At 37.4% G+C, this 15,754-nt stretch overlaps 1 protein-coding gene across 1 annotated transcript; it reads right to left on the bottom strand.

Moving 5' to 3' along the window:
* Positions 1-9,942: 9,942 nt before the first annotated feature.
* On the bottom strand, positions 9,943-15,309 carry aire (autoimmune regulator). Its single transcript, XM_087811714.1, has 9 exons — positions 15,169-15,309; positions 14,922-15,092; positions 13,679-13,821; positions 12,161-12,230; positions 11,925-12,032; positions 11,364-11,485; positions 10,945-11,011; positions 10,785-10,877; positions 9,943-10,193 (listed from the first exon to the last, which is right to left on the bottom strand). The coding sequence occupies exons 1-9, from the start codon at positions 15,307-15,309 to the stop codon at positions 10,146-10,148; spliced, it is 963 nt and encodes a 320-aa protein (XP_087667840.1). The 3' UTR covers positions 9,943-10,145.
* Between the last annotated feature and the right edge of the window lie 445 nt (positions 15,310-15,754).

Below are 15,754 nucleotides of genomic sequence, written 5' to 3'. Positions count from 1 at the left end.
ACTTTACTAAGAATTTACTTCAGACTTATGTCTGTCATAATTCATATTTTTACTTTACTTTACTAAGAATTTACTTCAGACTTATGTCTGTCCTAATTCATATTTTTTACTTTACTTTACTGAGAATTTACTTCAGACTTATGTCTGTCATAATTCATATTTTTACTTTACTTTACTAAGAATTTACTTCAGACTGATGTCTGTCATAATTCATATTTTTACTTTACTTTACTAAGAATTTACTTCAGACTTATGTCTGTCATAATTCATATTTTTACTTTACTTTACTAAGAATTTACTTCAGACTTATGTCTGTCATAATTCATATTTTTACTTTACTTTACTAAGAATTTACTTCAGACTTATGTCTGTCCTAATTCATATTTTTTACTTTACTTTACTGAGAATTTACTTCAGACTTATGTCTGTCATAATTCATATTTTTACTTTACTTTACTAAGAATTTACTTCAGACTGATGTCTGTCATAATTCATATTTTTACTTTACTAAGAATTTACTTCACTTTTGTCTGTCATAATTCATATTTGTACTATACTTTGCTGTGAATTTACTTCAGACTTATGTCTGTCATAATTGACATTTTTACTTTACTTTACTGAGAATTTCCTTCAGACTTATGTCTGTAATAATTCCTATTTTTACTTTAGTTTACTGAGAAATTATTTCAGACTTAGGTCTGTGATAATTCATATTTTGACTTTACTTTACTAAGAATTTATTTCACTTTTGTCTGTCATAATTCATATTTTCCTTTTCTGAGAAGTTACTTCAGACTGATGTCTGTGATAATTCAACACAAAAAGAATAACTTGAACAGCCATATAACCTATAGATGCATTTACAAGCCTCCTTGTTCGTTTTTGTACAACTTCTCTCAAATGAACTGTATTGTCTCATTGGTTTATCTCTGGGTGAAATGTTTTCGAACACAAGTTTGAAAATATTTTTCCAGTAACTTGGCTGTAAGATATTTGTACACCACCGCAAATTACATATTGTGTAGGAATAACTGTGTAGAAATGACACCAACAAGTAGCGTCACCAAAACTCAGCTTTAAGACTCAGTGGTTTGATGGTTTTTTCAGCAACATTTGACTGGAAGAAGGCATTATCTAGTGGCTAACTTCCAGAACCCGTAAGAGACAATGATTCAGCTGCGAGACATGTTAATGGTTCCAACCCAAGGCCTGGACACGTCTGCTGACACACACAACGGCTGCATTGTGTTGACTTTTCAGAAGATCATTGTGTGGTTTTACACTGAAAGACTATTTTTAACACTGGGGGAATGTGCCACTGGTTAAATATCTATTCAGGGATGAAATAAACTGAAGTCCAGAGAACACTCACATTGTTTATTGCCCGCACTTGTGAAAGTCCTTCTGTAAAACTTGAAAATTGATGTACACTTCAAAACACAACAGACACACAATTTCTTTGAAATATTATTTACTCCAAAAAAAACAGTTCATTGATGATTTCAAATTAGGTTAGACTGACTTTAAAATGGTATTAAACTCTCATCAAAGCAACAATAAATAACTTTTTGACATTATTATATTATCATTTTTCTTTTATATCTAATCTTATTATTGGTTTTAATATTGAACACTCAAGACACACTAGCTAGACCGTGTGAAAGTGAGTGTCCACGTGACACTCTACTCTGCAGTAGGCCAGAGACAGTGTTTTCATGTGAAGTACTGAAATACTTCTTGAAGTTCCTAGTAAGGTAAAATGAAAAACTGACTCAACAAGAGCCTTTACCTTGTTTTTAAATGAATGAACATATGGTACTTAACAAATGCTTAACATTATACCCATGGCGTTGCGGTTACAATGTTCTGACAGACGGGGGTGCCAGAAACAATAATTTAAATCATACATGTAGTGTCTTTATTCATTAAGAATAAAAATGATTTTTTCTTTTTAAGTAACTAAAATGTGAGTCAATAGAAATGTTGTCGTCGCGTTAGCGCAACAAATATCCTGCATAGACCATATATCTTCAACCTCATCATCATTGTCATGATTACTGTGATACACTTTTCCAACTGACTTCCAGACAGGGAAGGAGTCACATATTAAGATGCTTAAATATTATCATTCTAAGAAAATGGAAAATAAATATTTAAAAATAATTCCTCACTTTATCTCAATGATATCGATCTTCATTTCCTCTATCACCACCTGGTACTCTGCGGCAACATTAACAACCAGACATACTCAGGTAGATTATCTACAAAGCAAGGTAATCCACTGCTTCCCCCCATTACTTCAAAATCAGTACGCCTCCTGGAGGTGTGCAGACAGGATTACGGCCGACCCTTCCTCAACCTGGACACCCTTAGTTTGATCTGCCGCCCGAGGGCAAGAAGCTGCCATCAATCAGAACCAGAACCTCGCAGGTTCAAAAGGGTTTCTTTCTTGTTGCTGGCTGAGTCATGAGCACTTCCCTGGTCCTTGACACTAATGTCTGCTTTGGTCTTTCCTAAAAAAAAAAGGTCCAGTTGCACTAATCATGACACATTGTACTTTTTACTGGTCATCTGATTCTCTTTGCCAATAATGAGCCTTTAATCTTCATATTATGAAACATGAAAACTGAACATTCTATCACATTATTCAGTAAAAGACTGTACAATGGAAACGGAAAAAGTAAAATACGTTATTGAGATTAAAAAAAATGTTAAGAAACAATAACACTTTCATAACACACAAAATGTAAACAGAACGATAAAAAAGTGGATATAAAACCTATAAAATACCACAAGAAATTATAATATTTCATTGTATTTAAGGTGTTACGATATAAAAAAAAATCGTGAAAATTTCTCTATAGTGAAAAAGAAACTTTTTAGAAATGACAAGTCACATTATGTTTCAAGTTCATGGTCAGAAATAATGGTATAACATGTTTGGACTAAAAACTTTTCTTAGTGTTGAATAAATATAGTGCCAAAAAGACGATAATTTCACATGTAATCAAGTGGCGGTATTAGCATGACAGAAATTAGCAGGAGCTATCGCACGATTGTGGCGAACTAGTTTGTCTCCTCAATGTCTTTCCACAGGACATAGGAAAGCACCAATCACTGTTAAAAAAAAAAAAAAAAATCCAGCCAAGTTCAATCAGAGACAATATTTTACCGTGACGTATGCCATGAGGTAAACTTCAACAAGAAATTGACGACGCAAACTAAAATATACCGTACCATGCGAACAGCTACTCTGAATGATCCGATGGAACAGGGAAGTCCTTCCATGTTTGACTGATTTTTCCCTTACTTTATTCATGTCAGCCGAGAGATTTAGGGTGTCCCCTGGTGCCACCGTAAACATCTGGGATAGGCTACAGTTGCATTTGGCCCCAGTTTAGGAACAGTACTGTTGTAAAGACATTGTATCATGATTCAGTGTATTCATTTTGAAAGGCTACTAGAGGGTACTAGCTTCTAGTGATGGGCTGCAGAAGCTTTATGAAGCAGTGTCATGTTGTTTAGAGGTCGGTAGGTGGCGCCATCAGTTTAAAAAATGATTTGATGTTTTCATTAGAACAGTTCAAAACAAAGGGAAATAGTGCAGAGACCTCCATCTGGTGGAATAATGACACTGCTTCATGAAACGTCATCAGACTATCACTACCTTTTTCTTTATGACCTTATTTACGAATTTAAGAATGATGAACCTGATTTTCATACTTGGAGTGCTATCTAGTGGCCTTTCAAAACTACTCACTGATTCACAATACAGGCCTTGTCAACCCATCACTACACAGTAGTGAATAAATTAAATACTTATTGAAGACTGTAATAGTAACCCTAGTTTAGCATAGCGGTTACTGTGCAAAACAATAAAGACCTCACAAATCACTCCCCCCCTTAAGCAAGAACAACCACTTCTCTGAGACTTAAGAGATAACTCTCTACAGTAGGCTTTGGACCTGACACTGGACCGTAAAGCAACAAAAGAAAGAGGCCAATCTGTGTTCCTTTCAGCATCCCGTTTATTGACTTGTCGGTGGTATTGAAGACATCATTGGGAGACGTTATCTCGAGGTTATCTAGAGAACTCTTGCGCCGCTTCATTCTGCAGATAAGTGGCTTCTGTTGGGGCTGAATTGTCTGCTGTCACTTTGTGTCACCGCCGCTCAGATCAATGGCCGACATCTGTCCGCCGTCATTTCCCCCCACTTATAAAGTGGTCCCGGCCAGGGCCGCGATCACAGGCCGCTCTGTTCACGCTGCCGTTCGAAGACAGGAATGCAAACTACCGAGAAACCCTGCCAAGAATCCCTAGTTGAGGACCTTTCTGGAATGTCCTAATGAGCCTTCTCCGCTGTGTTTACAGTTCCAGGCCGATGGCAACCCTGCAATCTGCCCTGCCAGCATGTCATTACCCAGCCTCCTCGGGGGGACGGGGAGAGTTAGCGCTTTTTCTCTGCGAGCGGAACTTCAGATGCTTGTCTTCATTACTGACCACACTACTTCAAACACAGGAGAGCACGGGGCGAAGACTGCACCGGTTAATAAATGACAACAAATTAAAGAGACGTCTAGACAAATGGTCGGACGTAGGGGAGCCGCTGTCATGTCCGGTTAGCATCGTTGTTTTTCGCGGTTTAAGAAACTCTGTAACGTTGCGCACTAGTAAACATGCGGCCTGCTAGTGTTGCACTTCAAGTGATCCTGACATCTTTCTCAACGTAGAGGCAAGAGAGAGAAGATTCTGTGTTCAGGCAACATGTGACCCTGCTGTGGTATTTGTGAAGACATTTTTCTTCAGAAAGTTGAATAGATTCAAGATGATTTCGGTGAGAGCGTGGTATGCATTTCTCACAAGTCCAGCATGAGTTAACAGTATGTTCCGAACCACCACAGTGAGCTCAGGAACACAAATAAGAGCCTGGCCCTGATTGACTTCTTACGCAACTCTGGAATGTTGGAACCGGACCATCTCGAGACATGAAAAGAAAAGTTTTAATCTCAATATAACACGTGTCCAATGGTTTTCATTCTTGAGATAAAGTTTTACTTTTAAGATAAAACATGCATTATTCTCAGAACTTGAAAACAAAGCATTGCAATTTAAAAAAAAATGTGTTTTTGAGCAGTCTGTTGGTGATGAAAGATGAGGAGGACGCTTCATAGAAAAGCAGTGAGACCTGTCATGATGTATCTTAGAGACAGTAGCTTCGGCTCAAAGACAAAAAGAGTTAGTGAGATGAGGATAAAGGTTGTTTTTTTTGACGGATTAAAGTGTCTTGCATGAGTAAACAATATGTGTTTGACCCGTTTTAAAGTGAGATTAAAACAGAAAATTTCAATATTTCTAGTGGAAGTAAAGATGTTTCGATGGAACATTGACATTCTAGTAAGATCCTGATGAGGTCAGAGTAATGAAGAAAAGTTTCAGGCAGATGAAAAACTATTAGTTTATTATAAGATATAATAAGATATAAGAGTATCTTTCTCACAACTTTTTCTCAGAGTATTGTTTATGTACTGTTATTTTATGTTGACATGATGTTTTGTATGTAGAATTTTTTATCATTGATCAAACTTAACATACTTCATATAAAAAACAAAACAATTTTATAAATTTCTAGATTAAAAAAAAAAGTTTTTCTCTTTTTCTCTGTGAATGTTTGTTTGTCTTCTCCTCCTTTTCACAACAATTACAGAATATGTGGCCCCTAATAAAATTCAATAAAACACGCATGTATGTTTTCTAAAGTAAAGCCTGTAGTAGTAGCATAACTCGTAAATCCCCCGTTTTAAAATAAACTGTGCATAAACATAAGGAATTTACATTTCACAGTTAAAAATGGTCAGTTAAACTAAATAAAAACTACAATATTCACTAAAAATGGAGTCCACCAACCTTATATGTGTAGTACATGCTAAATATAAAGGTATTAACTTCATAATACTTAATAAAAAGTGAGTTTGTTTAATCTTTGCTCAAGCAGAAATCATTAACTAACCCTGTTAGTCCACATTCTGTCAGAACAAATACTAAATAAAAAACTAGCTCAGATCCTTGAACACTTAAATCTCCTCAACTAAGCCCAAAGAAGTTAAAAAAAATGTTATATTTTAGTCTTTATACTAACTACAAAAACAAGGTATTTTGAAAAGTCATTTTCCGAAAATGTAGCGACAAAGTAATTCCGCGAAATGACAAAGCGAGGGCCTCCAACTATTTCCTGCCAGCAACAATACTACGAGGAGAGTCATGGGGGCCTCCGACTCCTCGGACACATTCAGACCAGCAGAGACCCAGCAGGACTGGAGATGTGTCCACAATACGAGGAGCGGATGCCCAAAGCGTGGGAATTTCACCTATCATATTTTTCCAAGAATCTCAAGGCGGTGACTGACAGGATGTGTGTGTGTTTTGAGGAATTTAGCCTCGTGACTAAGCACAGTGGGCGTACATTTTTTTTAAACTCATTTCCTCGTCAAGAAAGAAATAAGCTTAAGCCAACAAATATATTCGGAATATCATGGGTCTATTTGTGGGTTTGCTTTGGATTTTGACACTTAATATTGCATTTAAGTGTTGTTTTCTTTCTTTTAGTTGTCGTACTTGTGTTCTTTTAAAGGGCAACTAATGTGAAGAACTAACTCATGTTTCAAATGTTAAAGTCATCCTCTCCAAGATGCACTAAGTCCCTTATCATGACCATGTTTTGAAGTTATTACTTTATAAAGTTTTCCCCCGTCTGAAATCCCGGCGAACGAGAGGTTACAAGACTGAAATCCATTATGTCGTTATAATTTCTTCACTCCTCCTCCAGCCAGCTGTAATAACGCCCCTGCTTTGTTTATACAACGAGTCCTTTGGAGGTGGAGACTTCTGGGATTGACAAACCAATCACAGCAGAGTGAACAAGATTTTAGCAAGAGAAAAGCAAAATGTTTCTTTTTGCACAAAACTCACATTTAATAAAGATATTTACATTAGAAAATACGCTTAAGCCCCGCCCACTTAAAATGCGCTGTTTTGTAGTGTAATTATAGTGGTAAAGCAGGACATCGGCATAGGTGGTGTGATGAGGGAGGTATGGAATTAAAGGTGGAGTAGTCTGACTTGCTTTTCAAGAAAAGAAGAACTTTTTAATTATATATATTTATACACACAACCTCACAGATACATTCATATAACACACATTATACCACTTATAAAAGACATGTGTACAACCTGCAAAGAAGCCAGAGATATAACTTGCAATGGGAAGTCCCTGTAAGAGATGGTATAGGAGAAGTCGGGGAAAAGGTCCTAATGGTACTTAACCCTCACGAAAAGCCACCTTTGCCATTGTGGAGACCTGGACCTGGTTCTGAAAGGGTGAACTGTAGTTTGTCACTCATAATCACCACATAATTGCATTTCTGGCAACACAAACATGGAGCCAATCATGATGTCATGGTGGATTATCGTGCACGAAAAGATCAACTTAAGCCATTTTGTTGAAACAAGAATTTGACTAATATTCGTGGAGGATTTCAACTTTGGTCCAGAACAAATATGGGTAAAACACTTCTGATCCGACAAAGCGTGAAACTAAAGGCATTATTATCGCTTAGTTGCACAACTAAATTCCATTTCCCTTCATGGTGTTGGAAAACCACTCGCGAATTCCTCACTGATATGTTTTGGCGGGTAGATTCTTACGCAAACACACTCATACGTCAAGTTTCACATCCCCTGTTTTGGGCCTGTTGCAGGAATCCATAGCAACCAAATAGTGAGTGGAGAAAAACGTGCGAGTGTGTTGCCTGGCTGACCCGCACATCCGCGCTGTCCAACACTTCTGAGTCCCATGGCAAAAACAACATTCCACATCTTAGTGAAAGTCTTCAAGGAATTGCTGCTAAACGGAGGATTTCTCAATCAACGGGCCTCGCTGCATTAAAACCATCTGCTCGGACGTGTGACTTTCACTGCAGCCAGTCAGAGAAAGGCATTGTGGGACGTGTTCATTATCTCATGCGTGTCTCCTCACATGTGCATGAATGTGTTGACGGGCTGTGATCAGATGCTGCTGTGACATCACTGAGTGTAAACAGATTCAATCGGTTATTTGGAAATATTAGTTTGAGGAAACTTACAAAAGACGGTTTACAGTGTTTATCCATCCATCCATCCATCCATTTATCCATCCACTCATGCATCTATCCACTCATGCATCCACTTGTCCATCCATCCACTCATACATCCATCCATCCACCCATCCATATACATTCATCCATCCACTCATGCATCCATCCATCCATCCATCATCAATCCTGCCACTCAGGCATCCATCCATTCATCCACTCATGCATCCACTTATCCATCCATCCACTCATACGTCCATCCATCTACTATCCATATACATCCATCCATCCACTCATGCATCCATCCATCCATCATCAATCCTGCCACTCAGGCATCCATCCATTCATCCACTCATGCATCCATCCATCTATCCACTCACTCATGCATCCATTCATCCATCCATCAAGCCACTCAGGCATCATTCATCCATCCATTCATTCACTCATGCATCCACTCATGCATCTATCCACTCATGCATCCATCGTTCTATCCATCCACTCATGTATCCATCGATACGTCCATCCATCTATCCATCCACTCATGCAACCATCCATCCACCCATCCATCCATCCACTCATCAATCCATCCATCCATCCATCCATCCAACCATTCATCCATCTATCCATCCATCCTTACATCCACCAAGCCATATACATTCATCCATCCACTCATGCATCCATCCATCTACCCATTCATCCACTCATGCATCCATCTATCTATCCACTCACTCATGCATCCATTCATCCATCCATCATCCATCAAGCCACTCGGGCATCATTCATCCATCCATCCATTCATCTATCCATTCATCCACTCATGCATCCATCCATCTATCCATCCACTCATCAATCCATCCATCCATCCATCCATCCATCCAACCATTCATCCATCCATCTATCCATCCATCCTTACATCCACCAAGCCATATACATTCATCCATCCACTCATGCATCCATCCATCTACCCATTCATCCACTCATGCATCCATCTATCTATCCACTCACTCATGCAACCATTCATCCATCCATCATCCATCAAGCCACTCGGGCATCATTCATCCATCCATCCATTCATCTATCCATTCATCCACTCATGCATGCATCCATCTTTCCATTCACTCATGCAACCATCCATCCACCCATCCATCCATCCACTCATCAATCCATCCATCCACTCATGCACCCATTCATCCATCCATACATACATACAGCCACTCATCCATCCATCCACCCATACTACAGTCTAACTAACTAACTATCTATGTAGCTCAGGTCATGGGGCTCTTCAGTCTTAATGGTAAATTGTAAATCATCCTTTGTCATTTATTTGTTTGTCTTTTAACTTTTATTAAGACACTTTCTAAAGCAAATCCATGACTTCAAAAGTACAGCAGGGGGCAGTAGTGTTACGAAAGACCATTTCCCAGACCCTGTAGCAGCAAAGTATTTACAGAAAAACGTCTAAAAACCTTCCTAAATCTAAATGGCGCTTCAGAATTCCACCAAAACCTTATCATACAACCTTATCTTACAAACACAAACAGAGGAGAAACACACCATTTGAGCTCTTTGTCAAGAGTAAAAAAGCATTTACCAACATCAAGTATTTTTGACACCAAAACTACTAAATTAAATCATATATCCATTATTCAATATCATGTTTTCAGTCTACAGTGGTGAGAAAAAAAAATCAAAGCTGACCTTAAACAGTCAGTGATGGCTCACTGAGATCAATGAGACTATGACAGCCAGAATAGTCATGGGGGGGTCGTGTTGACTGTCCACTTACAAAGGTAGGCATAACAGAAGATTAAATTCACCTCCTATTTTGCAGACATTGACAGCCAATATATTAATTTAATCTTCTTTATTTATTTAGATAATAAATGATTTATCTGAGGCCTGTCTTTTCTGTCAATTGATGAAGTCACTTTTATGTGTCGTACAGTCAACAAAACAAACAGGATTTCCTAAAACATACCCATAATCACTCATGTCAATGATGAGTCTGGAAGCTTCTAGGAGACGTTGTGAAAGGCCCACTGGAAGACCCCGTCAATGAAACTCTGCAGGGAGACCACAAGCAAGTCTTTTATTAATCATTTTACAGTTTATAACTTACTTTTCGAACTTAAAATCATTTTTTGTCTCATATTTACAAGGACCACACTCTAATCTAAATCTATTTTTGCACCATCCTCTTAAAAAGGCAGCCATTAAGCATGAATGTTTTTTTTATATTCTGTTTTTCTAACACTGTGGCCTCAGCTTTAAACCTCATTTCAGGAGTAAGGTGTTGGTGTGACTTTGCAGCTGCCATCACAAGACATGTATATTTATATTTCATGTGCGATTCAAGTCCGAGAATGTGTGTATCTACCAGCAGAGTAAACAATGAAAATTGCTATGCAGCGACAGGGTCATGGTCAGTCATGGTTTCTTCTAAAAAGAATAGTCCTGGTCGCTCTGTTTAACATCTACTCTCACTTTTTTCCTTCTTAAACATGTGTTCCACTGAAAATAGCTTGAGCTAAAACATTGACTACAAAAGATGTGTTTAATTTGAGGTGGAAATAGGCTTCTTATATACATATCACCATCATCTGAACTTCCTGTGCTCATCATTCATACTCATTCACGTGATGTTGTCCACTCACTTCTCCCAGGATGGAGTCCATTTCCTCTTTACGGAGGAAGTTCTCTGCCATCACCTCTTCGTTCCCGTTTGAGTTTGGAGCTGCAGAGCTAAGCTGGATAGAAATATTGTTAAATATTTACAGAGGATATGCATACTTTCATGTACATGAGTTGAAGCACCTGTGACAGTCCAGACTCTGAGTCGTTGCCATGAGAACCGCAGCAGGACCAGCAGGTGGATCTCAGCCTAAAAATAAATATGGAAACCAAATAATCATTAGACAATAACTGTATTTAATATTTGTCCAAGAAAAGAAAAACACAATTGTTTCAGACATCAGACCATCACTTCATGGTAGTTTTATATGTATATAATTTAGTTTTCTCTATATTTCATGTAGATAAATGTTAGACCATCAGATGATCTATGTGTAAAACATGTTCCAAGGTTATAAATGTGCTTCATTATTAAATTCTTGGATTATTTAGAGAAAATAACGACACATTTGTATCGAAAGATAAAATCCATTTTAAAATTAAGGAATTACAGACCGCTCTCCTTTTCCTAATTTCCTTTTTTTCAAGTCATGCAAACACACCTGCTGAAGGTGCAGTGAACATGATAGATCTTCAGACACTGAACACAGCGGCTCAGGTCGCCGCCTCCAAGCTCACAAACCACACACTCCTCCTGCCCAGAGGTCACGTCTCCTCCTGAGGACTGCAAGAGTTTTATAAACTTTCACAAGAACATTGTTGTGAGCTATAAAATAGATATTTATAAAGACATTTTAAGAAGCTATATATTTAATGCTCATATATCAATATTGTTATTTAATTTTTTTAATGTTATATTTTAGTAAAGGTGTAAAGAAGAAATTGTAAATATGTGTAAAATTGTATATTTTATTAATTCATTTTTATTTAATTCGTATTATTTCATTTATATATTCTGTAATGCCACTACAACAAATTCCAGTGTTGTCTTTACAAAACTGGGAATAACAGTTTTCTAATTCTGAAAAAGTTGGAAATGTGACACAAAAACAGATTTGTATCTTGAAAAGAACATTTGATTTCACACCTAAGCTCACATGGGATCCAGTATGGCCTCGGGGGCTTGACATGGTCCAGGTCTTGAATTAAGACGCTACAAATACCTGATTAGTGCTGGACTTGTTCAGAGGATCTTGCACACCGAGGGAGGACGAGAGCAGAGAGACGTCCTTCATGGAGATAATATTGGTCTCTTGTCCTGCAGGAAAGATCTGTGTCGAGAATAGTCATGTGTGACATCTGACAAAAACTTTTTTTTTACACAAACAGACTTTAAGAAAATCAGATTCACAAAAAAAAATGGAATAAAATATACAACTGATGAAAAGAAAATACTCACATTTACAGGCTGCTGGATTTCCTCAACTTTAACTGTCGGCCTGCAGCATCTTTCACACGTCCATGGTCCACTAAGGATGTTGGAGAAAATATATTTTTGAGTTTACAGCGATGCTGTCAAATTACATGACGGTAGTGATGGTTTGATGAAGCTTCATGAAGCAGTGTCATTATTTTCAGACTCCACTAGATGGCGGTCTCTGCACTATTTGACTTTGTTTTGAACAACTGTTCTAATGAAACATCACATTATTTTTAAACCTATGGCACCACCTACTGACCTCTAGACAACATGAAACTTCGTCATGAAGCTTCATCAGCCCATCACTGCATGACAGTACATTACCGTTTATACATTTAAAGTTGACATTTCACACTTTTCTGACCTTAATGTTCAAACATGATGTGTAAGTTCTACATGATAGTGTTGGTGTTTTATTGTTGGAATGATGAGAATACTTATAGTTAATAACAAGACTAGTAGAAGTTTAGGCTAATGAAGCTTCATGAAGTAGTGTCAAAACAAAGGAAAATAGTGCAGAGACCGCCATCTAGTGGACTCAGTGGAGCAGTGGAATAATGACACTGCTTCATGAAGCTTCATCAGACCATCACTAACTAGTTTGTTTTTGATGCAGATTGAGGAACACATTTGTTGGTATGATGCAGACACAGTTTGCAGCTCCACAAAAACCTTCAAGCCAGTGTGGCCACAGAGGCGATCGATTTTGAAGAGAAAACGGTGTTTATTGCTAACAAGGTCAAACAGCCTCTGCAGCCAAGAAGGTTGTTTAGAAGAAAATGTTTTCCAACCTGTGCTCACACTTTGATCAGATCCACACATGAGTTAAATAGCAATTTAAGACTATAATCAACAAATAAGGAAGGAACTTTCTTCTTTTACACAAATTGAGAGTCAGGAAGTGGTGTGATTAAAAAAAAAGGAAATAAAAAAAGTAAAACATAGCATAGTCTCGAATCAAAAGATCAATTTAGATTATTATACAAAATATTAAGAATCTTTTTACTTACTTGATCTTTACTCACTTGTTTAGTTACTTTGTAAACCGACTTAAACACACACCAAAAATGTATTATTATTATTATTATCTAATCAATTTAGGCAATAACTTTGCTCCAAATTTTAAAAGCAGGATGTTGAATAATTGTGTCACATCTTCCTCTTACTCATCTTGTATAGACAAGAACATCATTTGGAGATTATATAAAATTATAATTAAGAATTCATGTTGATGTGAAAAAATGTGTGTGCAGTATGTTTTAGATATTTATTTTAAAAAATATTAATATAAAGACATAAATATATTTATTGATTAAATCTCAAATCCTGAAATATTAACACTGAACCAACACCATGACTCAAAACACCTTTTAATTCTGTTTAATCTGTTGTTTTTTTTACTAATGTTGATGGATAATATTCGGTGTATTTTTGATACAACATGATCCGTACAAGTGTCTTCCATAGGTTCCAGAAGGTGTAGAAAAAGGGGGTCACCTGGGTATGGTGGTCAGCGGGGGGTCCAGGCAGCTCAGGTGGAAAGCTTGAGGACAAGCGTCACAACAGATCAACTCCCCTCCGTCCCTGCACACCGCGCACTCGTCGTCATTGTTGTGATCCTGAAAAAAACAAAAAAAACTCTTTCATTTAAGTTAAATCGGCCTGAGTGACGAAGAGGTAGAAGAAGAGTGGACCTGTGTCGAGCTGGTCTTGGTCTCCCCCTTGTGGCGAAACGTTGTCATTTCCGTGGAATTTAACGCAAGCGTCTTCTTAAACAGCGTATCTTCAGCTTTAATAACCTTGAGAACACCTATAAAATAATATTTTTGATTTATTACATATATTTATTTTCATTCCCTCTCGAATTTAATTGAATGTATACTTTATTTATAATTCTACTTCACAATATATTACAAGGATCTTACCATCAGGGAGAAACTCTTTTTTTATTTCCCCTCTGGACTCACAGGTAAGTGCCAAGTCAGCAGGGGAGGTAGCAAGCAAAGAAGACTCTGAACAATATTCAGAAATAAATTATTATTTTCTATTTTCTCCATTTGTTGTCATTTGTTTTAAAACTCACGCGGTGGGAGCTGGGTGGACGATTGATTCTTCACTCTGAAAAGCTTCACTTTACTACCTGAAAACATGATGAATTATATTTAATAATATATATAAATAAGAGTAAAACTAAACCACCTTGTCCATCACTTTTCTTCGCTTGATATTGTTGATGATGAACGCTCCTGTCTCTGTCCTTGTGGCTCCTCTTCTTGCTGTGAGATGCTGAATGACATCCAGACGACCTTCCCGCTGATTTATCCCACAGGAATATTGACAAAACATCAACAACACGTCAATACTCCTTAGAAGAAATATATATCATTTTCAAGGTAACAAAGAAAACATAATTTATTATTACAATTTTATTTACCCGGGTTCGAATTAAATTAAATTAAAATAATAATTTGGAAAATACAATTGCATATAAAGTAGAGATACTTTACTCTAGATGAAAAACCCTGATTAAAAAAATTAATAAGGAACATTTAATCAATGCAAAATCGAATTTAAATCATCAGTTTTTATTTAATTAACGTTGTTATATTACCTAATCTGAAATAGATGAATAGAGAATTAACACATTTTAAAAGTGATGGCAAAACAAACTTTTTATTTAAAATTCAAGTGTAAACTAATTCTGAATCCATCTTTGTTTGTGTGTGAGTTTCGTACTTGCTTGAAGGTTGGAAAGAAGCGTCTGCAGTCTGGGGTAGGTGTCCCGGTTGTAGTCCTTGTTCAGGTAGTTCCAGAAGGCTTGGATAGTTGATCTCTTCTGCTCCAGGACCCACGACATGACAAAGTACATGGCCTTGTGGATTCCTTCCTTCGACTCCCTTTCCAGAGTGTCCTAACGAAGCATAAAGCTGTACCAGCGGAGAACCTTTTCTCTACACGCGATGAAACTTTTGAAGAAGCCGACTCACCTTCAGCATCTGGTCCGTGATGATGTTCTTGTCTGCCAGTCCGTACAGCAGAGGGAAAGGATCGTCGACTGCCATGGCGATGTCAGTCCGCAGCTCCTTGAGCAGCAGGCGAAAGTCTCCGAGAGCCTCCACCCTGGACATGATCCACCTCAAGTGATACCTTCACCTGATCAAGAGAAATGTGAGCATCTACAAAGGAGGCGTGTACATTTGTTTGGTTCTGTAAGTGCATGATGGACTTGAGTGCTACATGGTTCTTTGGACCTGTATTTGTCCGGCGATGAACTACTGTCATTGCTGCCTAACTCACTGAGCTTTAGTCTTCAGTTATTGTTGACATCAATCTTCTTTTCCTTTGCTTATCTTAAACATTGATATATTTATGTGTCACAAAATTAACAGGATCAGGAGCGTTTTGAAATACAATATAAGCAACAAACACGAAAAGAAACAGCCGATTTAAGAACTGTAAACTATTAAAATGGAACACAAGTCTCATTGGCACAACTTGTTTTATAACGTACATCATCTTTTAATTTATTTATTTTTTCATATGGTTTTTATTTGTGTGCTGTTTTTAATGTAT

The sequence above is a fragment of the Callionymus lyra genome, chromosome 16 (genome assembly GCF_982586985.1).
Source record: "Callionymus lyra chromosome 16, fCalLyr1.hap1.1, whole genome shotgun sequence".
NCBI classification, from domain to species: Eukaryota; Metazoa; Chordata; class Actinopteri; order Syngnathiformes; family Callionymidae; genus Callionymus; species Callionymus lyra.
This window is presented reverse-complemented; position numbering and strand designations above follow the sequence as displayed.

Bases quoted from the DNA above. Each gene is read 5' to 3' on its own strand.
- aire (XM_087811714.1), bottom strand. From the start codon at position 15,309: ATGTCCAGGGTGGAGGCTCTCGGAGACTTTCGCCTGCTGCTCAAGGAG. The intron at 13,822-14,921 runs GCAAGTACGAAA...CTTAAATGAAAG, and splicing joins CGCTTCTTTCCAACCTTCAA to AGTTTTTTTTGTTTTTTTCA. The intron at 12,231-13,678 runs GTGACCCCCTTT...CAACATCCTTAG, and splicing joins CCGCTGACCACCATACCCAG to TGGACCATGGACGTGTGAAA.